Below are 23,476 nucleotides of genomic sequence, written 5' to 3' on the forward strand. Positions count from 1 at the left end.
CATGTACATCAGCCGGAAACTTTGAGAGTGGGAGGCCAGATACAGCACCATGGAAAAGGACTGCCTGGCAATTCAGTGGGCGGTAGACTCCCGTCATTATTACCTCCTGGTCTTTAGGGTTACACCATTATTTCTTAAAGAAGTAAAACAGTAATTAAAAAATGGAAGTTACATTGTCAGTACATTAGATATTGATATAAATTATTTAGTTCTGTAAAAAGTATTAAAATAGTTGAAAACAAGTCAAAACCTATTTTTTCCATTTTAACAGTCATAATTATTTGCAAGCAAAAGCTACATACCTGAGTGAGCTGATGAACGGCAAAGCCTTTAACAGAGACTCACACTGACTGTGACAGGCAGGAGTTTCCTTGTCCCAGTGGAGGCACACATTAACCTTTGTAGGCATCCTCTGCATGATTTCCACAGCTCTTTCAAAAAGCTTCTTTTCACCATCAACTAGAAGGTGAAGGTTTCCATCTAGGCTGAGTAAGCTTACAAAGTTCATCTGCTCTTCATTGATAAGAAAAATCTCCCAAAGCTGTTGAGGCAGAGGGTCAGACCTACAATTAAAAAGAGATCATTACCTCAGAGTAAAACTAACCAAGAATACGCGTCTCATTAAAGGATGTAACCTAAGCAGTAATATAAGCCAAAAAGCGCAGGTTCATTCTTACCACTGAACATTTTTAAAGCATTCAAACAGCTGTCTCATTCCTTGTTCTGATATCACAACATCCTCGAGGTTCAGACATATTTTCTTTTTCTCTGACTGAGTGACCACATAGGCCACAGCACAGCAAGGGTAAGTATCCAGACTCTCTCCACTGAGGTCAAGGCGGTATTTTAGCTTGTTTAGAAAGTAGACGCATGCTTCAGGACTCTGGGACTCATACAAGCACTGGCATAAGAACAGTATGTCAACATGGAGCCCACTGTCCTCAGTATCAGCCTCTTCTTGCTCACACAGATGAGGAAGAAATGTGTTTATCAGCTCCTTGAAGAACCAGTTAGATGTATTCTTCAGGTCCTGATCTGGAATCAGATGCTTCATCAAACTTGGGCTCTTCTCATTCAACAGTCGACACATGAAGGGGATCAGATGTTTCATGTGTTTCTTCTCCTCTGTGAGGCACTGCTGAAAAACATCTCTGATTTTATCAGGATTCTTCAGGATCCACAGTGCTGCAAAAAACTCCTGCACTGTGTAATGGAGAAATGCATGTGTGGTTATTGTTTCAGTCACGGCCTCCTTAATGAGAAGTGGTTTCAGGAAGGACAGGACACAGCTGTCTTTACAGGGCAGGTTTGTCAGGTTCACAGATTTTTGTTGAGTTGCAAGAAAAGCAACTTCAGCCAGAGACAGAATTTCTTCTTTCTTGGTGCTGATGAACGAATTTAGATCTTTGTTCTTTGTTTTGCTGTTTATCTGAAGGCAGAATCGAACAATATTGATGTAGATCTCAGTTACTGTACACGGCTGTGGAGAGTCATCTGATTTAAAGCAAGCAGCTATCATCAGTGCATACATGGGGACATGACAAAGTGTTACCAACTCCAAGTTACTCAAAACTTTCTTCTGATCTTCACCGAGTGTTGCAGATAAGTATGTTTTTATAGTCTGCTCACTAAAGCCTTTCACTTCCATTCTGTCAAAGTCCCCAGAAAGGAAGTCTTCATCCTCATCATCTGGTCTGCATGTTATGATGATCTTTGCAAGAGGAAGTAGTTTCTTTGTTAAAACTTTCTTGACCACCTGTGAGGAGAGATCTGTGATCCCATCAAAAATTATTATGACATTGTCAGAGTGTCTCTTTATATCCTGTAAGACCTCATCTTTGCCTTCATCAGGTTCACAGAACACACCAAAAAGAAGTTCCTCTAAGTTTTTGGCCCTTATGATGTCAGATGTTTCCCTCATGCAAAAGTAAAACATGTAATCGAGCTCTTTGCTTTCTCTTTCTGCCCAGAGTCTCAACATTTCATGAGTCAGTGCTGTCTTTCCAATTCCAGGTTTTCCAACCAAGAGAATGTTTTTATCGGTTTCCAGCAGCTCACTGGGGGAAATGTCTGGTTTCTCCTCAGGGATGTATTTTCTCATCTTTTTAGGGCGACTCAGCTTGCTTTTCTTTTTCTTCACTTTCTTTATTTTAGACGGAGAAACACTTTCGTCTGTGTCTAATACAAGTGTTGCGTACGACAGATCAGGCTTCTTCTTTCCTCCAAACAGCTTTTTACTTTCTCCCCAAAACTTTTTTGACATCTCTTTTGCATTTGACTTTAACTTTTCCTGATATCTGTGGCACGGCCGTGGTCCTGAAAACAGTGAGAAAACAAAGTGACTTTTAATCAAATGTAGTTTTCTTACAAAATAATGGATACATATTTATACCAGCACATTTAAGCACATTTTATAGAAACAGTACATAAAAGATAACAAAGAAAATGAAATGTAACAAATATTTAATCTGGATTTTGCTTCAGAATACCTTGTAAATAGTTTGCATTCATTTGTGTGTCTTCCTTGAAGGAAAAGCAGCTGATCCAGTGATGCAGGTCAAACGTCTTGGTGCCAGGATGAAGAGGTGGTCTCTCCAAAGTCCTCTTCCTTGTCATGTCAATAATTTTGAGGAACTCATAGCAGGCTTTTTCCCCTTTTTTTGTGACTGAGTCCAGTATTTTTCTGGTTTTGTCGTAGTCGTCCTTCTCTGCCTGTATTTTACTGACCTCTTCATCACAGAGAACTCCTCGCTGATATAAGTTCTCTAAAATCACAGATAGATTCTTTAATTCGCCCACAAGGTGGCGTCTTGCACTTCCGATATAACCTTCAGCAGACTGTGATGCAGAGGCCATGTTTCACGGCTTGTGTGTGTCCTGCAGACTGAACCAGCTTCACTCATCTAGAGAACAAGATACCAGGTTAGAAATGTTGGAAATAATTAACATGCCTCTGATGTATTTGAGATAACCAAGACAGAATAAAACTGAACTAAATACTGTATATGGGAATGTAAAATAAATTAATAAACACATGCATAAGATCTAAATAAAGCAATATAAACAATAAATAAATGGGGAAATAATGGGGAAACAGTTTTTGTTTTTGCTTTTTTAAATCAACCTGTCCTGTCTGGCAGCTTTAGCAAGAAGAATCATGTTGTAAACTCCCTGTCCTTTTTATTTTATTTTATATGTGTAGTGTGAGTTAACATGCTCAACATAAAAACAAATTAAAGACAAAAAAGGGGAAGAAATGGAGAACAGGCAAAAAAGGACAAAGCACTAGTAAAGCGCAACAGGTCACCCACTGCTGTGTCTGTAACAAAACGCATTCAGAAAAGAAACAGAACCTAAGACAGAGTGAGAGAGATTAGATTTTTGAAATATATGTTTATTACTCATGAAATAATCGACATATTACAACACCCGTTATATTGAAAGTGTAACACAAAATCAATCAAAAAAAACAAACAAAAAATCCCACAATATATCTGTAAGGAAGAGGACTCCCTTACTACATTTATTTATATTATATTATTTGTATAGCACTTTAGAGCACACCTTTCACTTTATTAAAAGCACCTTATCAAGCACTTTATTTAGCATTGCACTTTAAGCATGGATTTGCGCAGTAAAACATTTGCACACAAGAAGTTTAAATATTTATTGAATATTTATTGGGAATTTTAAAATCAGTTGGTAGCCTTGTTTCAGATCCTGCACAGCTGCTCCTCATCAAGGAGTGTGGTGGTTGTCTGTCAGGAAAGAAGAATGGTGATTGAGATTGTGATTAAGGTTTACCGGTAAGGAAAACTAATGCAAATGTGTGTGTGAAATCTAGGAATAAAAGTGGTGCAAATAAGTGTTTGTAAGATAATGATTACTCACCTTTCTTGCCTGTGTCCTCTTCAGCATGTTTGGGCAAATGTTTCCCCGGGGGTCCAGACACCATTTAAAGGTTCCGGGAGAGACCATTGGTAAAGAGAGTGTGGTGAATCTTTTTGTGCTTGGGTTTCTGGGTTTTTATAATATTGGGTTTGGTGTAACATTAAAGTGTGAAATATTTATTAATATGAAAATGTGAAATGTATTTATGTATTTATTTATTATAGTTGATATATTGTATACTGTGGTGGAATGTTGGGATTTAAGAATTTATCTGAGAGTGGAATAATGGTTAAGTCGGTGACAGCTGAACATATTTAAGGCTGCCGGTTGTCATTAGAGAGGGATTCTGTGCTGTGAAGAAGCTCGATGAGTTAATTGTTGTAAGGAGAGCTGTATGGCAAATAAATACTTTTGTTCCACTGCACTTGCCTTAGTCCATCTCACTGTGTTTCCAGCCGCTAAGGGCTGCCTTGTTACAATATCAAAACGTTACATCAACACCTGCCCAAAAACTAGGTGCCCCTCAACCACACTACAGATTGCTTCTCTGCAACCCCAGACCTGAGGAAAAGTATGTAGGTCTGAGGCTGCCTTATAGAAATTAAATTCTAGCAACAGCCTAGACTTCACAAACACAGGGACTACCCCAACAATTCAGCCCTTGTGTCACCTTCCTCTTCCTACTCATATAATTTTTTGCCTGTTCTAACAAAATATTAAGCAGCTGGCATTTGCTCTTCCTATGATGAGTAAATTTGAAACCACAAATAAAGACATTCAGTGTAAAACCTTCCCCTACATCTACTGAAGATAGTGCTCAGAAGTACAAACAGAGCTGAGAGGGGAACACATTCAGAAAACAATGAAACAACTTCTCTCTCTGCTGACAGATTGGACATTTGTCTTCCACAGCAGGGTTAATAACAGAAACAAAAGAATTTACGGCAACAATGTCATGGAGAATTCTCCACTGTAAGTCTGCATGTTTTTTCATGAGGGGAGGCTTATAAAGGGAACTCCATGCTGGTTTCGTGTCAGGTGCTAAGGAGAGATGGGTCCTCCAAACTGTGTCATTGCGTTCATTCAACTTCCTTTGAGAGTTTTTACAAGCTGCCTATACAAAGTTTTTGCAGAGGCCACTTCCAGTAAAGGACCAGAGCAGTTCTTAAACCCAGGAACAGTCTGATGGAAGGATAAGGGTCTAAATGATTTGGAAACAGAGTGCCTTCACAATAACCTGCCAAAAGTGAACATTCAGCTCCACCTAACTTGTGTTTCCAATGATCCAAAAGCTGAACAACAACTCGAGTAGAACTTATTCCAACCTGGGCAGCGAGTCCATCGGGATTATCCAGCCGAGGTCCAGCCAGCTCTAACACCCACTTCAGAGAAAAAACCCATGCAGTGTGGAGCTGTCTGGATAAAGTAGTCTTCCCCCAGACAGGGCAATCCAGCAAGCTGCTAAACTGTACAGGTTCTTCCAGCAACCAGTACAGAGAATCAGCCTGCTGTTGCCTCCTTTTTCTCAGCAGAGCCCACACAGCTTGCTCGAGTCCATCAGAAACAGAGATAAATCCAAACCCATGCCACCAAGCTGCTGAAGAATACTGCACGATACCCTCCTCCACACTAGATCTGGGGGTCCTGTAAGTAGCCTCTGAATAAACTGAAAGCAAAAATCAGCACCTCTACTGCCCAAATGGACCAGACCTTGTCCACCTTCCTCCTGTTATGGGTTCGAAATTGAGGACGAGAGTAAAACAATGATGGTCCAGAAGAGGTCAATCAAACAATTGATTTTAATGAATACACGCAGCGTGGAGAGGTGCAAACTGCAAAACAGTTGTACATCTCTACCCAAAATACACTCTAGATTGCTTTTATAACATCAGGGTATTGTAACGCCCCTTCTTGCGTTTACAAGCACATAATTTGCATGTACAGAACATTCATGTATTTTAAGAATTAAATGCAACATAGAGGTTCCTCCTTGTGGCATACTCTTCCGAATATGGTGATGACCTAAGGCCTTTGAGGTCACCATGGACTGGACATCCTTCCGTCACCTGTAACTAAGCAAACTCAAATGCAACAAGAAGCTGAATACATTCAGGCCTTTACTCAGCTACTATTTTACTGTAACAATATACTCAGCATATAAGCTTTTAAGATTATAGATTTAACTCAACGATTTAAGTGGTTGTAACTGCACCTGTAATAAACATGTTAATATTAGATTATGATAACCCCTGTAATACAAATTATAACATAATGCCAACAACTTCAATAAATGCTAGGATGAAATGATAATTAATGCAATGATAAAGATGATGGTTATGAACAGTAACCCTAAAATAATTCCTATAATTCTACAATTCCCTCTCTTGACGTCTCTTCCAGAGACGTCACTCCTGACCCACTCTGTCACCTCTAGATCCATTAATGGCATCATGGGCCCCGAAACCACCATTCCCAGGTCTACTGCCTTCGCTCTGACCCTCTCTAGCCGTCCCCTGACTCAGCAAACCAGACAATAACCTCACGTCATCTAGGTGGTCCAGTAATAAAACGCCAGCTCCCACTTGAAAACACTTCATGCTTAAGTGGTCTCTGCTCCTTTCCTGGGTCCCTCTCTAGTGGAAATCTAGTGGAATGGACCCTCGTCACCAATCACTAAGTAAACTGAATTGGCGCAGGTCTCAAATAAGAAGTAGAAGACACTTGGGCCTTCGCTCAGGCCTGCTACTAGATTTATGTGTATTGTAAGCATGCATGCAATTAACCTGCTATGTTCTCATCTTCCCTCAACATGTATCACCTGGACACTCTCACCAGTGAAGCTTAAAACCCTCTTGGATAGAACATCAACTCTAAACTAGCACAGTTATGCAATGTGTATAAAATGAACTAAACCTGTGAATAGAATGAATGTGATGACAAACCTATTCAATGCAATATGAACCCTGTAAACAATATTACTGGTAAACAATGCTGTAAAACATGTTCTTAATGCAATCATAATAATGCAGATTATATAATAGGAATAAAGAATTTCCCTCAACCCAGGCAGGGTTCGCAACCCTCGCCATTATCTTTACCAACCATCCTCTGACACAAGGAATGATACCACAACTAGCGATGACCAATATTCCCAAAAGTACAGTCAAAGAAAACATCACTGACACTTGCCAAGTTTACTTAGCCACACCTTTCCATTGTCCAAACACAGATGTCATCCAGGACGCCAGCAGATTTTCGATACCTGAGTGCTCATGCATGGTTTTAGATAATTCGATTTTGCTCTCCCGTCAGTGAACCCGGACCTAATTGTTCTGCGAACCCCATCATGGCGTCCCTGGTTTGGTTAGAGAGTCTCAGCAGGTTGTAATGAACATAATGCGGCCAACATTTTTCTTAGGCGTTACCCAAAGAAATATACTCTCCAATCCTGCAACTACCTGACTTACCAGCTTGCACTCATTAGGAACTCCCTGGGCACTCCTATGGAGTCTATCCAGGTCGGCGAGTTCAAACGAGGATCATATGCATGGGTAGTCTGGGTCCCTCTTTGGCCAAAATGTATCTCTTACGTATGGCAGCTAAAGTTCACGTGTTATGTTGTGGAATAGCCTTTACCTGGTTTCCAATAAGCATGATCGGAGCTCCCAATCGCACCATCGCACATGTCCCCACGCTTCCCATAGGAACACGAATATCTTCCCACAGTATTAGTAGAGCCCACTTCTTGCCCATGTTCCAATTACCGTGGTAGGGTCGCTTACATTGTTGGTGGTTCGTCCTGTGAGTGTGACAGCACACCTAGTTGGGTCGATCTCTCCCACCTTGTACTTTTCATTATCTGTAGAAAACTTGAAACATGTAATTATCTTATTTTAGCATAAATGGTCCCACTGCTGTCTGCTTTGAAATGGCAGGGAAAGTCTGGACAACAAAGTACAGTTGCCAGTAGTCACTGCACTTCTAGTTAACTGTAACATACAATCATAGCCCCACTCATCCTCTAATGCAATGGTTCGGGCTCTGTAAACAACCGTGACCTAGCTGAAGCACAGGCAACACAGTCAGATACATGTTGTTCTCTAGCATCTTGAGCCACCCAATCAAGCCAGAGGTTACTGTCCTTGAAACCCGTGGCGGCGCTTTATCAACTCTTTAAGCTTCAGTCTAAAGTAATCTGTTGTCAGAAGTACTCTCCCTTTTGGTTCCTGTTCCTTTTGAGCTACTGTTCCCGAAGTTACCATCTGATCAGTCAGAATGGTGATTAAGCTTTCTGCAGCGGCTTAGACTTTGCATCAACTAAATTTACCCTAAGCATATCATGGGGTGATTGCAGACCCATACATCATACGCTCTCCAGCTACTACTAGCTCCTGTACACTTAATGACGCCACACAAATCAAATGTGAATGAGCTGGTAGACCCTTTACCATAATTCAACCCTATGCCCTTATTCCTGCTGAGACACTCATCACCTTTACCTGACCCCTCGCGCTTTTGTCTTTTTTTACCGATCCTGTTTTAGCAACTACAGTCTCAGGAAGTGCTGGGCTGGACTGGCCTCCGTGTTCAGACAAGTGGTTCGGAGTGCCCTGCAAAATATAGACAATAAACAACACAGCCATAGTTAATATCATTGCATACAATAAACATGTAGTTGTAAGGAACATTCTAATCAGTTTTCTCATTACGTGTCTCTGATTCGTGTGTTTGCATCATGTTATATAAACTTTGTATACTTTGTAGTGCATTATGCTAAGCAAACCAACCCTTTCAATTCCCCAACCCTATCTGTCTCCTCAACGGGTTGTATGTTTTCAATGTTTCCTTATTATTTTGTCATAAAATAAATCAAACAAATAACTTAAGCTGTGTGACGGCACCTTGCGTTTACGCCAGGCTGTGAGCTGCCCTGAATCTACTTGCTACACCCCCTTTCACCCAATTTAATTTCTCAATCTTAGTTTAAACTATTCCTGACCTTCCCCTTCTCTCATCTGATCATCTCAAGCACGTCCTGTACCAAATTTGCTTCCTCTTTTCAAGCCCACATTTAATTACAAGCTCTAACACATTTGCCCTATACGGTGTCTCGACGTGTTTCCTGTCTACTTACAAAAATACCAGAGTTATTCTCAGAACTCAGAGCTGAAGTTCCCTTTTCTAAGTCTGTATGTTCAAGAAGAGAGCAAGCTGCTAGTCGGTAAACAACTTTATCATCACATAAGTTATTAGGTAAAAGTCACGTAGACACATTTCATGTAGCTAATAACATATATACAATTTTCCTTTGACATATCTGTATGTGCACGCCTAAATTATAACCTCTTATTCTAGAAATCAAAAATAACCTGAAAATAACACTTTCTGCCTCAGTTTTACCATACCCAAATTATCAAAAAACCTAAACATCATCAAGTAATCCTAAAACCCCTTTCAAATTAAACCTTAAATCCTGTAACTCCCCTTTTTTGTGACACATCTCATGTGTTACAAACTCAAAATCCTTCACTCAGGTTAGGGCATTAAAAGAAAAGGTTAGTCATATCATATAAAGTCTACATGCTCCGGACCTTCAAACCTGTTTTTAAGGAATGAAATCAAATTAATCATCATGTCAAATCTTTTCTTGGCTCCATCCACAGCCTGCATCCTTGGAACGTCCTAGAAACAAAAACCTGTGTGTTAACCAGAACTTCACATTTCATACTCAATTTCCCCACTTATGATCCAACCTGTGTTATAACACAAAATAAACTTAAACAGAACAGTTATTAATCATGTGTTACCTCAGTTAATGGTAACTTGAGTTACCTCAAACAATGTTTCCCTTTTAGCATTTGGCATCCTATAATGTAATAACATAATCCAACCCCAGTAAATAATTTTCTCAAAACAAACATCAACATCCCCAGAATTAAGTCTTCCACTCCTCCTGTTTGTCAACCTTTATTTATTTCCCTCTTGGTCCAATCACTCGCATTCACTCACATGCATTCACACATGATATTTTTGCTGATACTGCAGCCTTCTGCGCACGTCATCAGATGCTCCACATCAGCAAAATGAGCTCAATCATTTGTTTTATTTCGTTTTCCTTTTTAGGAAAATAGTTCTCTATACTTTTGACTGGATTGACTCGCTGCAATCCTTACTTGGTAATTTGTCCGCGCCGTCAGTTCACTCTCTTCCAGGCCTGCTTAGAGCAAAATGAGAAAAAGAGAGCTGATTGTTAGCTCATCAAAGTACAAAACAAAATCACCTGACAGGTTTTTTCTAAGTGCACTGTTATAAAAACTATGGGCCCTTTTAGACATGTCCATGTTTATCAAAACTCCCTCTATTAAAATGAAAACAACAGCCCCAAAAATCTTAAACCATCTTAAATTTCACCCATTCAACGCACTGAAAACCTTGTCCAAACTGCACCGTTTTACACACAACCATGTCCCCTTAGACACTTCACCATACTTAGATTCAGCCTAAAATATAAACACGTTATAACAATGTGTCAACACTAAATTATAAATTTCTTGTCCAAATCTGCACCTTCAACAGAAATGCATGTTGAAACCTTAACACCTTATTGAATTATTTTCATTTTCTTTCTATACTAATCACTTACTCTTATCAATCAGTGCAAAAGCACTCCTAACTCACTCTTATAAAACTGCTTTAATCACTTTTCTTCTGTTAATTTCCATTTATTTTATTAAACATTCACACCATTCTCTCACTCATACAACCAGCAAGCTGATCTTCATTGCATACGCTTGTGTTCTTAGCCGGGTTTTCAATCAATGTCTCTATGCATCAAGTTTTTGATTAGACAAGCTTCATGAGCTTGTCTTTGTAAGGTTAATGCATTTTCTGTTTGTGTGTGGTATTTTGCATCTATGGCTTCGCAGTCTCCCAGACTCCTTCCCAATTCTCCAGTTAAGCAGTCAGTTTTTTCTTTCCCCGAATTACTAGCCCAAACTTTAATTTCCCACCTTAAATAAAAGCACTCCTGGTCTTCAGCCAGGAGTTAGGGCTTACTTTTCAGGTTCCTGGACACATCATTCTGTGAACAATTCAACCAGAAACTTGCCTTAACATATCCATTGATGTTAACCTATAATTTTCTTCCGACTGCTGCTGTGGAGAATTTGTCCGGTTCTGCTTTACTCCTGAAAATAACAAAACTAAGACATTTTCATTATTATCACAAGTGCCTAAATAACCCATTTCTCTATCTCTGATCAGAAACACCAATTATGCCATGCATGTAAGCGTGTTCTTCCTTGCATTTTATGTTAATTGAGTGTAAACTGCTTCTTCATTGCATCCTATATATTCATATTTAATTTATGCATTTCACCACTGAGCTTTAGATTCAAACTATCTCACTTCTAATTCATTTCAAAAATAATCTCACATGGAACAATTTGTGTATGTGTGTTTTCAATTCGTGTTTACCTCTTTTAAACATGATTTGGTGGACATCACTAAACAATCATGAGTTCCCGCTTCAATTTTTATTCCAATTATATCCTATATTCTCGCAGTCAAACTCGTCCAGCTTCACCTGAGACTGGACCCTATCCCTTTCTCACAGTGCCCTGTTCGGGCTTCAAAGCTCCAGCAAACACAGTCTGTTTCTTCTCTGTTTTGGTCTTTCCGTATTCTTCTTCGACGTTAAGTTCCCGTCCGGCTTTTCAGTCTTCTCTTCCAAGATTACTTCAAACATGACAAATATGACACTCAATGTCCAGTGCTCTTCCACAATTCTTTATCCCACTGTTCAACTGCCCAGCCTGTATTTTCACAGTACATGTTGCATTACTCTTACATGCTGCTGCTGGTCGTCAGTCGTCATCAGTGTTAATGGATCAGTGGCACTGTCGTTTGCCTGCTGTATTCGAGTCCGCGATGTTCTGTCGGTCTTCATCAGGCGATTGACTGTCCTTTGAACTTCTTCTCAGTTTAGGGACAAAGTGACAGGTGAAGCTGTAGAATTTCAGCCAAAAAGTGGCCTGTTTTTCCCAATTATTCCTCTATACTTTCTGCCGGTTACTCAAGGTTCAATGTTGAGAGAATTCCACCTGTATTGGCACACTAAAGCATACAATTAGTATTATATTCATTTTTTATCTTAAAACCTCGATTTGCTTCATCTTCTTAGAATTTAACTCTGTCCATTTCTCTGGGTGCTCCCCTGACATCATCAGTCACACACACACCTTCCTGTCACACACACAGCAGCACAGTATTTCCTATTTCTCTTTCCTGTTTCTACAGATTAATCAAACACTTGTTTTTTCATATTTACAGTCTACAAACCCTCTTTAGTTTTACTAAGTCTTGGTCTAAAACAATACACCTTCCTTTCATACACACTTTTAAATAGAGCTCTTTCAAACATAAAATAAACTCAACCTCTCATACCATCACTCAAGGTCAAATATCTTCATAGACCCAAAAGTAAGCATATTATTTCCCTAGTCAAAAGTCAAACCGTTACTCACAGTAATTTTTAATCTAACAGCCTTTGTGTTTTGAAACTAAAAAGAGGAAGGAACAGCGCCCAATTTAAACTGCGCATGTTGTCACTCAACAACACACACACAGAAAATGTAACTGTATATATTATCTCAAACTGAAACAGAACCCATCTAAAAATCCTAAAACATCTTACTTGACACCCCAAAACACACCTCGCTTACAGACATCTTTTAATTAAATTATCTCAAATTCAATTTCAGTTCTTAGAACCCAGATAACGGTCTTAAGTATCAACAGTTTATGTATCCTATCTCAAAACCCAGCAAAATTCATACAGTCATGGCAAGAAATAAAACTTTACTTACAGTCTTGTAATAAACAAAACCAGCGTCTTAAATACATGCATCAGCCATGTGTAGCAGTCTCTATAAACTTCCTATCAGTCTTACACAGTTTTACCTAGTACAGACACGTGTCAAGCAAACCCCATACTCATATTCTACAGTTATCATGAAATACTTATCATAATCAACAACAGTCACACAAATATAATAAACATAAACTGCATTTCTTCCTTAAAACACAGATTGAAGTCGTCCTTAACCCAGGCTCTGCAGTCAGTCATTAGCCACTCATTAGTAAACAGGAAATGTCACTCTAAATAAGTCACAGGCATCTCATTTACATAGACACAGACACACTCTCAAAATAACCAGCCTGCTGCAGTGCCCGTGGCAGACAGAGCCTATATACAAACCTAAAATTATAACACAGAGACGTCTGATAAATTAAATAATATTTACAAGGCCTTAAATTGCACAACCTACATAATTTAGACAAAATTTGAATTAACCCTCCAAGGGACAAACTCCAAGTTTTGATAATCAATGACCCAGTATCAGGTCCAACCTGTGTCTGGTCTAATTGCTAAAGTTCCTAAGTCAATTTAAAAGCATCCAACGCCCAAGGTCCAACCTTTACTACCCAAAAAGTGCATAAACCGTTCCAAACGGTAAACTGATCCAATCAGTAGCTATTTAGGAGCGTCGTTGTTCTCCACACTTGCCAAGTGAACTATCCTCCCAGAGGAAGATGTCGATCGTCACCGACAAATTGGAAGCGTCACCTTCCGACAATGCACTTCCTAGAACATCCCACAGTTCCGTTCTACAGAAATTTACTTGTATTTTAAAGACATCCTATGAAACCACCAAACCGACTTTATTGATGTCCAAGCCCAGCTTTATATTCAATTATGACTGTATTACCATACACAGTTTCCAAATTACCTATAATCCTAAATTCAGTAGTCCAACTACTTTAAATTCTCTTTCCTTAGCAGTCCAACTGCATTTAAATCCTCATAGCAGTCCAACTGCTTTTCCTTTAATCAGTACTGTCACTTAACCTTACATTATCATTACTTCAACTTCAATTCTCATGAGATTTTCACCAAAATCAAAACAGACCTTTACCAGTAATTTTCAGTGAGTAGACTTTCAATTTTGTCAGAACCAATTCAGCACTGTTTGGAAATAATTCAACAGGTAGTGCCTTACCTTTGAATAAGCCGGCTTATGTCCACTCACTTCGACCACTGACTCGTGTCTGTTCGTTCGAGCGCCTCGGACCCTCTCGGTCTCAACCTCCAACTCTCTCTACTCAACCCTCGGCCAATGCACCAAATGTTATGGGTTCGAAATTGAGGACGAGAGTAAAACAATGATGGTCCAGAAGAGGTCAATCAAACAATTGATTTTAATGAATACACGCAGCGTGGAGAGGTGCAAACTGCAAAACAGTTGTACATCTCTACCCAAAATACACTCTAGATTGCTTTTATAACATCAGGGTATTGTAACGCCCCTTCTTGCGTTTACAAGCACATAATTTGCATGTACAGAACATTCATGTATTTTAAGAATTAAATGCAACATAGAGGTTCCTCCTTGTGGCATACTCTTCCAAATATGGTGATGACCTAAGGCCTTTGAGGTCACCATGGACTGGACATCCTTCCGTCACCTGTAACTAAGCAAACTCAAATGCAACAAGAAGCTGAATACATTCAGGCCTTTACTCAGCTACTATTTTACTGTAACAATATACTCAGCCTATAAGCTTTTAAGATTATAGATTTAACTCAACGATTTAAGTGGTTGTAACTGCACCTGTAATAAACATGTTAATATTAGATTATGATAACCCCTGTAATACAAATTATAACATAATGCCAACAACTTCAATAAATGCTAGGATGAAATGATAATTAATGCAATGATAAAGATGATGGTTATGAACAGTAACCCTAAAATAATTCCTATAATTCTACACTCCCTAGGGAGAAAAAGGACACTTTGAGGAATCCAGTGCAGCTTATCCCAAAAAAAGTCCACCAGGATCCTTTGAATATAACTGGGGGATCAACACAAGTCCACCGGTGCCACAGAGCCTCCAGGCAGGCTGAGCTGATCTCCCAGCTGACCTCTCACCGTTATAGCCTCACTCTTTCCCCAGTTTATTTTGGCAGAAGAAATACAACCAAAAAGAGAAAATGTGTTCCTAAAATCTCAATATCTTTCTGCGTGTTGACCAGAACAATTAAATCATCGGCATAAGCTGACAACTTTAAAGATACATTGCACCCAGGGATATAAACACCACACAAGTCCCGTCTTAATTTGTGAAGCAAAGGCTCAATTGCCAGGGAATACAGCATCCCTCACAAAGAACAGCCCTGCCTCACCCACTTTATTCACTTTTAGTCACTTACAGTTATTTATTCACCTTTCAGTCACTTTAATTTTAAAACTGTGTAATTTTAAAACTGTATATACTGTATATTCAGTGTATTTATTATTTTACTCTCATTGCCTGTTCTTATTGTCCTTATCTTCAATGTTATGCTGCTCTGTTGTTTGTTAATTGCCGCTTGGGGATAAATAAAGTCTTCTGATTCTGATTTATTTTCAGCACACTTGTAATGTCACAGTACAGAACCTGAATCGTTGCTACAAAGCCTTGGCTGAAGCCAAAAGCAGTTAAAGTTTGGCACAAATATTGGTGTTCAACCTGGTCAGAAGCTTTTTCTTGGTTTATAGAAATGAGACCAATATCTATGCCCAAAGAGCTAGAGAGGTCCAAAATATCTCTAATCAAAGTGATGTTATCACTTATCAGCCTGCCGGGCCCGCACTATGTTTGGTCTCCATGAATGACAGAAGCCATCACATCTCGAAGTCTGGTGGCCAGGACTTGGAAAACATCTTATAGTCTATACAGAGCAATGAGACTGATCTCCAGTTCTTCAAATTGCATAGCAGAGCGATAACCTCCCTTCTACAGCTCAGAGGTAGCAAGCCTCTCTGCAGACTATCCGTGACAACCTCCAGAAAATCCTCACCCATCAAAGACCAAAAGGCTTTGTAAAATTCAACAGGACCTCTCACAGTTACTCCATCCATGCCAGGAATTCTACAGTCTGAAAACTCTTCAGAGCAGTATAAAGTTCATGCAAAGTTGGCTGAGCCTCCAATTTTCAATTGGCTTCAGCCGCCACCTGAGGGAGTCCCTTGAAGAAACTATTGCACAAACTGGGATTTTCTGAGAAATCACTCTTACAAAGGTCCTTATAATAGTTGACAGCAAACCTCCTGATCTCAGAAGGATCTGAGATTTTTGAGCCACTGTCAGACATTAGAGAGTGAACAGTCTTTCTTTGCCCAATCTTCTTTTCCAGTCCAAAGAAGAAGTGAGGAAACGTGACATCTGAGGAAATGTGACCTGACCAAAGCCCCTTTGGCTGTCGTGCCCAACAGGTCGGCTAAAAAAGGCTTTTTAGATTTGAGGGAATCTAAAAGTTCCCGGTTTCCTGTAGACGCTGCTAAACCCTGCAGTTCTACCATCTGAGTCGCAATAGGTCTCTCATAGATCTGGTCATGTCTCTCGTAGGGATAGGTATCGAAACCCGGTTCTTGTTGAGAACCGGTTCCCACTGTTTCAATTCCTTGGAATTGTTTGCCATTTTTGCGAACGATTCCGTTATCGATTCCAGTCGCCCCGAATGACGTCACCACGTTGCGGAGCATCATTTACCTGGCAGGAAACATGGTGGCTCAAACGCTCAAAAGTTTGATTATACTTTACGAGAACGGATGACAACAAGGCAACTTGCAATACTTGCAAAGTAGCTATTTCATTTAAGAGAGGAAACACTACGAATATGCAAAAGCATTTGCTCACAAAACACGCGATAACCTTAAATGAACGTCGTGTTTTTAATGCCGCTCCGGATTCGTGAATCTCAACCCAGCAGCAGCAGCAGCGGTAACGTTTGCACATCCTCTCCCGTTAATGCGGCAGGTAAATAATCAACTAACAGTGCATATTATGTTAGCGCGATCTGCCTTATTACAAAACCTGCCATTACTGTGCATTTAGGTGACCATGATGAGAGAGACAGACAGAGTCTGGCTGGCTCAGATGCTGGCAGTTCTCGCTGCAGTCTACCGGTAGCATCTCCTTTCAGACCAGGATAGACGAATGTCACCGAGCAGTGACTAAGTTTGTGGTCAAAGGCTTGCACCCATTTGCCACAGCAGATGCTCCCGATTTTCAATAAGTGAATGTGTTTAATTGTAGGCAGGGGCATTACTTAATATACTTGTGTAATTGCTACAGAATAATTTATGTTATACTTTGTTATTGCTACAGAAGAATATTTATTTTATTATTTTACATTTACAGTTTTTTTTCCTGGGGACCCTGTGACACCCCATTAAAAGCTGTAGGCTGTGGATCTTATAAGATCTCACTGTTGGGTTTGTAAGGCCATGTTACTCCTAAATTTCTATCTTGTTCAAAGAGAAGATATAAAACAAAGTTCTAGTGTTCTCCTTTTTTAAAAAGAATCGATAAAGAATCGAATCGTTAAACAGAATCGAAAATGGAATCGGAATCGTGAAAATCTTATCAATACCCATCTCTAGTCTCTCGTAACATTACATAGCATTACGAGTAAAATGTTGACACAATTGTTTGTTTGTTTTACCTGACACTTCGCAAAATCCCACGACATACAAAATTTGATATTGATTTTTGGTTACTGAAGCAAAAATACTCAAAGGTTGTTCTAAAAGCTTTCTCATTCAACGGGGCTGTACTGAAATGCCAGTAGGCACTCCGTACATAAACATTTTTAATGAAAACAGAACAATAAATCAGATTGATCAGAGAAACCAACAGGGGTTATCTGACAGTCTCAAATACTCAAATAGTGTTTAAATGAGTATATACGATCCAGTCTTGCCAAAGACAAACGATTGTCCTTAGAGTGACTCCATGTGTACTGTCTCTGATGTCCATTGAAAACCCTCCACACATCTGACAGGTCCACAGCTGCAGCCAGCTGCCTGAGCCTGTGAGAGGACACAGGATGAGGTTCTGTGTTTCCTATCCAATAGTGGGTTTTCAGTACAATTGAAATCCCCATAAAAAACAAATACTCATCATCACTAGAATCCTTAACAGTATCACACAGGACATTTAAAAAACCCATTCTGTCCACTCCTTTAATTGGAGCATATACATTGAGAAAAACAAAATTCACATTTTCATATTTGACTTTAACTTTCAGTAAACAGCCCTTGATTATTTCCTCTGCTTAGCAAGAAACAATTAAAAAAAAAAAATTCAATAAAACAAAAAATTCTTAGAGAACACAATCTCCACACCTCCACCGCAGCTGGACTTATGACTAAAAAATACCCCCCACACCACACACACACACAGAGACCTTCCTCCAGTCACTCTCATTGTCAACAGTGCTGTGAGTTTCTTAAACCAGCATCATATCTAAGTTCTTTAAATCCGTAAGCTTGAAAAAAGCAGCACTTTTCACCTCATCTCTAGCACCATTCAAATTTAATGTGCCCATTTTGAATTTGCACATAAAAAAGGAGAAGGGACATATAGAGTATTTTCCTAAACATCATCATTGTCATCAGCAGTAAGTGCTTGAGCTCTCACTTTAAAAATCAGTTTCTTTAAATGATAAATCTCTTGATCTGTCAACACATCATCAACAAAATTTCCAGATTTTTTTGTCAAGACCCGAGCCGATTCAACAAAAAGCTTCAGGTCTGGAAGGTAGTCCTCCACTTTCACCATCCTGAGGCCTTTGGTTTTCTGTAAGAACCTCCTGATGTCAGCAGGAGAGTACAGATTCTGGTGTTGAAACCCTCTATTTTAAAACTGAAAGACCGGTTTGGCTCATTAGCGCTGTCTTTGAGGATCATAAAAACCTGCCTTCTGTGACACACAACATGTTTAAGGAGCACAGTTTGCACCCCAAAGAGACCATCCACAAAATCATTAACTTTGAGTTTGACAGCATGACGGCTTTTTACACAACTTTATTTACACCACATTAAGAAGAAAAAACACACACAAAAAAACAAACCTAACACAAAGTTGCTGCTACATCATCAGCAACATCAATATGAACTAACCATTTACTAACTCCAACCAACACACACACACACACACACACTTAAAATTAAGGACAAGTGTCCCATCTGCTCCTATGGAACACAAAACCTGTACAATCCCCCACATAGTTGTAAAGGAGTCCAGATTTTTAGTCGAGAGTAAAAAGCATGCTCTACTCTCAGACGGGATGCCAACAGTCCCTTTAAACTCTGCACAGCATCAGTCCAACTCTGGCCTAACATCTGGTTCTTCCCAGTCTTCCATATTGCCAGCTTGGCTGTACCAACCAAAAAATTAATCAGAACCAGAGTCCGTCCCCTCTTCACTTGATACTTAGGACCAAAAACAAACAAGGGTACAGATAACTTCTCCCCCGGAGATTCCACCCACTCCTGCAACAAAGAAAATAAACCCACTAGCTGTGGACAACAGACCACTAAGTGCTCCACCGTCTCCAGCATCTTCCTTTGTGAACAGAAAGGACATCCCTGTTAATGTTTTGTTTACAGATCACACCCACACCTACAGGTTTTTGTACACCACACCTGTAAGCCTGTGGTTGCATTAATGTCCTGTTGGGTTAAAGAAGGAATAACGTTACTTGAGCATCCTGTGTGTTCTGACAGACACCCCAAGGTGAACACCACTGCTATCCAACCAATGCTATACAGTCCTGGGTGAAATCCAGATTAATAGATGAAATGTAATAAATCACACACAGTGAGTTACTCAGGTTTCTTAGTGTAAAAAGTGTTACATTTCACATTGAAGAGCATGTCTTATTCTGCACTCAATCAGAACAAATGCATAATTGGGAGAGCTGGCTGGCTCAAGGCTGTGAAGTCTGTGGCAAAGCTGTTATTCTTTACTCAGTCCCCACCGTGTTGGTCAAGTTACTTGAAAAAAGTAATTAGCAACTAATTACTGATTACATCTCCAAAACATAATTCTGTTACTTTACTGATTACTTTTTTAAAGTAATTAGTTACTTGGTTACTTTTTAAAAACATGATACACAACCTGAATACTTAATAAAGCAACAGACTTTTCAGCCCAATTCTATTTTTTCTGCATAATCCATCATATAAAATTTAATCAAATGAAAAAGTCTCTATTTAAAACTTATTTTAATCTTTTAACTTTATACACATTGCATCAAGAAAAAATTAATTAGATGCAACAGTGTTTGACTTGAAGAAATTTGTTTAACATTTAAACCTATTTTCTGCATATTCCAGCATATAAAATAAAATAATATTTTGTGTTTATACTCACTCTTACAATAGATGCAAGTAAAACCCAGCAGAAAATAAATAAAATCGAAGACTCAGCGGCACTAAGTCCTGTCGCGCTTAAATCTATTTTCACCTGCTTAGCAGGAGTGGAGCAGGCGGAGGTTTGCCTGGAGCCGCAGCATTCATGTCAGTGTCCAGGATCCAGGGATTTCTCTGTGGATTTCACATTCCTGTGGCAGTGTGCTAGGTACTTGCTCAGAGGTTTATGGACGGTTTTTTGCTTTAGAAAGAAGTTTTCTTCCCAAGCAGTGTACAGCGGACACTAATGTTTTTGTGACTTTTTATGGAATGAAACTCAAAATAAGGTCAGTACTTCCACGCTTTAAACGCTGCACAGTCATACTCTCTCCCGTATTCTATATATTATCCATTGTTGATCTGCACACGTCTATTACCACGAGCGTCGCACTCGCAATAGTAATTCTTTCCTTTACTCGTTACTTGAAAAAAGTAATCGGATTACTGCGTTACTGCCCATCTCTGGTCCCCACTCTGAGTGTCCAGCATTGAGTCCCACTTAAGTTAAGCTGCACTGTCAATTGCAAAGCGAACAAACTGTGCATCTAACTTTTCTTATTATTATTCTAACTGAGAGATGTGAAACAGCAGCTCTGGTGCAAAAACAGCAAGAGTATCTTGATTAACAGTTGGATGGATAAGGCTTATATCAGCATATTATTCTCCTTCAGTCTCCTCTCATTTATCTGAACTCCCACACTGTCTCTCTTTCTAGTCCCTGTCAGTACTCTTGCTGCAGCATTTTGGATTAGCTGAAGGCTTTTTAGGGAGTTTTTAGGACATCCTGATAATAATGAATGACATTAGTCCGGCCTGGAAGTAATAAATGCATGAACTAGTTTTTCAGCATTTTTAAATGAAAGGAAGGTTGGAGATTGGCCTATAATTGGCTAAGACAACTGGGTCTAGAGATGGCTTTAAGTAAAGAGGTGAAACGATTTCAAGCAACTTAAAGAAGTCCAAACTAGGGGTGGGTTTTGATAATCGATTTATCGATTAAAATCGATTCTAGCTTGGATAACGTGATATCGATTCATTAAAATCCTGAATCGATTTTTTAATATTAATTTATTTTTGCCCGAAACGCCAGAATCTCAGGTTAAACCTCACAAAATTTCAACAACCACCAAACAGCTAAAACAGTAAACGAGAGCAGGTACACGGATTCTGCACAAAGACGTAAACAGCTTCAGCTACTTTGACACAAAAGCATCTGCTGTGACGCTCACACCTTTGATAAAGTCTTGCAAGTGTCAGCATAGAAAAGTATCATCAGACTTTGATCCACCATCCAAAAGAGTCTGATTGCCAGTGATTAAAATTTTCAGCACAACTGTGATCCCAAACACAATGCCAATGCAGTAAAATCATACTTGGATAGAAAACCACACAGTCATGGATTGGCCTCCCCAGAGCCCAGACCTCAACATTATTGAAGCAGTGTGGGTTCATGTTGACAGAGAACAGAACAAAAGGCAGAAACATCCAAAGAACAGCTTTGAATGTCCTTCAAGAAGCCTGGAGATCTATTCCTGAAAACTACTTGACATGACAAGAAAGCTGCCTAAGAGAGTTCAGACTGTGCTGATTGTGACCTACACCCGTGGTCACACCTAATATTCACTTTCAAGCTCGTTAGAATTGTACAAACTCTTGTTGTCCTATATACAGTGTTTCCAAGTACATTTTTACATTTCGGTAAATTGCTGCTCCTATTTCTGATTTACTTAGAAAAATATAAAGAAAAGAGTCAGTTCAAGACTTTTGAACAATACTTTATGCACATTTTAATATTGTAGACCAGATAGTCAAAGTGTTACGCTAACCAGTACCAGATCATTGGAAGTCATGTATATGGATTTTGAAAGATGTTCATACTGTTTATATGTTTACATTTAGCCAACTAACAGTGTTTTGTAGTTATATAAAAACTTTGAATTCCACCTGATTAAATTTGATTTGTTGGAGGAGGAAACATCTGTGGTCCCTTGGTTCCCCCTAGTTGCTGTCATCACACAGAGCTGCTGAGTGTCAGATTAATGCTCTTCAGTGTCTGTTTTTTTCTTTGTTTGTTTGTTTCCTAATATGCTGCCTTCTACACTCAGGCAGAACTTTAACTGAAGACTTAATTCTTCAGTTAATCCTGGGTGGAGGTGGTGGCTGTAAATACTTTAACTTTTTATAACATTAAAAAATGTGCTTTTAGAATCTTAACTTGTCCTGAGTGTTTCCTTTATTTGTACATACTGTTAGGTTCACAACAGAGTTTTTAAAGGAAAGTGTTCAGTGTTTGTTTAGCTAAAAGATTTAAAGGGCAGAATAAACTACATTTATATTTCATTAATAAACATATGTAATAGAGCATTGAAGAGAAACATCAGTTATCAGATACCTGTAGACTTCAGAGTATCAGAGACACACTTACACATCAGCCTCAAAGTCTCCACTGATGAGAAACTCCATCAGCTGTTCAGCATCTTTGTGCTGTTATTTTCCTTAACACAAGAAACAAAAATCACAAACTGTAAGACTGTGGTGTTACTGTGAGCGCAAAGACTGTTATTGTCTATTATTACAGTGGCTTTAATCCTCACACAGAATCTCACCTGTTCCTCTCTCCACCACATCACATCATGCTGAGTGTGAGCAGCTTCAAGGGGGGGGGGCACCTTGTTTATTGTTTAAAAATATAAAACCCAGTTATTCCAATGAAGATAAAAATGCCAGACAAGAAAACTCAGTACACATCTACATAAATCATAAATCTATGCAATTAAAATCATGTTCTGGGTTAATCTTATCAGTAATTAAAACCTCATTATGGGTCAAACTTGTCCCATTTGTTTATTATCAATGTGTCTTTGCTCTACTGCAGTTTAATCCGAATTTAAAGAGCTAAAAAGAAAGAAAAAAAGGCTGTGAACATGTACATTTAGTCACACACACAAACAGTTATCACAAGAAAAACTACAAAAATAGGCAGCCTACTTCTTCTGTTTAAAACAATTCAAACTGTCCGTAAAATCTTTAAGTTCTCTCTTGAAAAGATGCCGAAAATAAGAAGTCAAGTTTGGATTAAAGGAGCAATCTGCACAGAGCATGATAAAGGTACAAAGATATTCCAACTTCCGGGATCAGCGCCTCATAAGTGATGAGTAACTTTCGAACTATCAGAATGGAGACAAGAAGCGATCCGAGCCGAACGATAACAAAAGTCAAACTTTTCTGTCTTGCAGGACATTCGCTTCATGTGCTATTAACTACAACACACCACCAAGTTA

General features: G+C 39.2%; 1 protein-coding gene across 1 annotated transcript; it reads right to left on the bottom strand.

The window, feature by feature from the left end:
• Window positions 1-729: 729 nt before the first annotated feature.
• LOC120436286 (nucleotide-binding oligomerization domain-containing protein 1-like) lies at window positions 730-22,857 on the bottom strand. The gene is made up of 5 exons (XM_039607048.1): window positions 22,802-22,857; window positions 22,621-22,690; window positions 2,490-2,903; window positions 774-2,316; window positions 730-739 (listed from the first exon to the last, which is right to left on the bottom strand). The coding sequence occupies exons 3-5, from the start codon at window positions 2,854-2,856 to the stop codon at window positions 730-732; spliced, it is 1,920 nt and encodes a 639-aa protein (XP_039462982.1). The 5' UTR covers window positions 2,857-2,903; window positions 22,621-22,690; window positions 22,802-22,857.
• Window positions 22,858-23,476: the final 619 nt, after the last annotated feature.

Source organism: Oreochromis aureus, linkage group 23 (genome assembly GCF_013358895.1).
Source record: "Oreochromis aureus strain Israel breed Guangdong linkage group 23, ZZ_aureus, whole genome shotgun sequence".
NCBI lineage: Eukaryota > Metazoa > Chordata > Actinopteri > Cichliformes > Cichlidae > Oreochromis > Oreochromis aureus.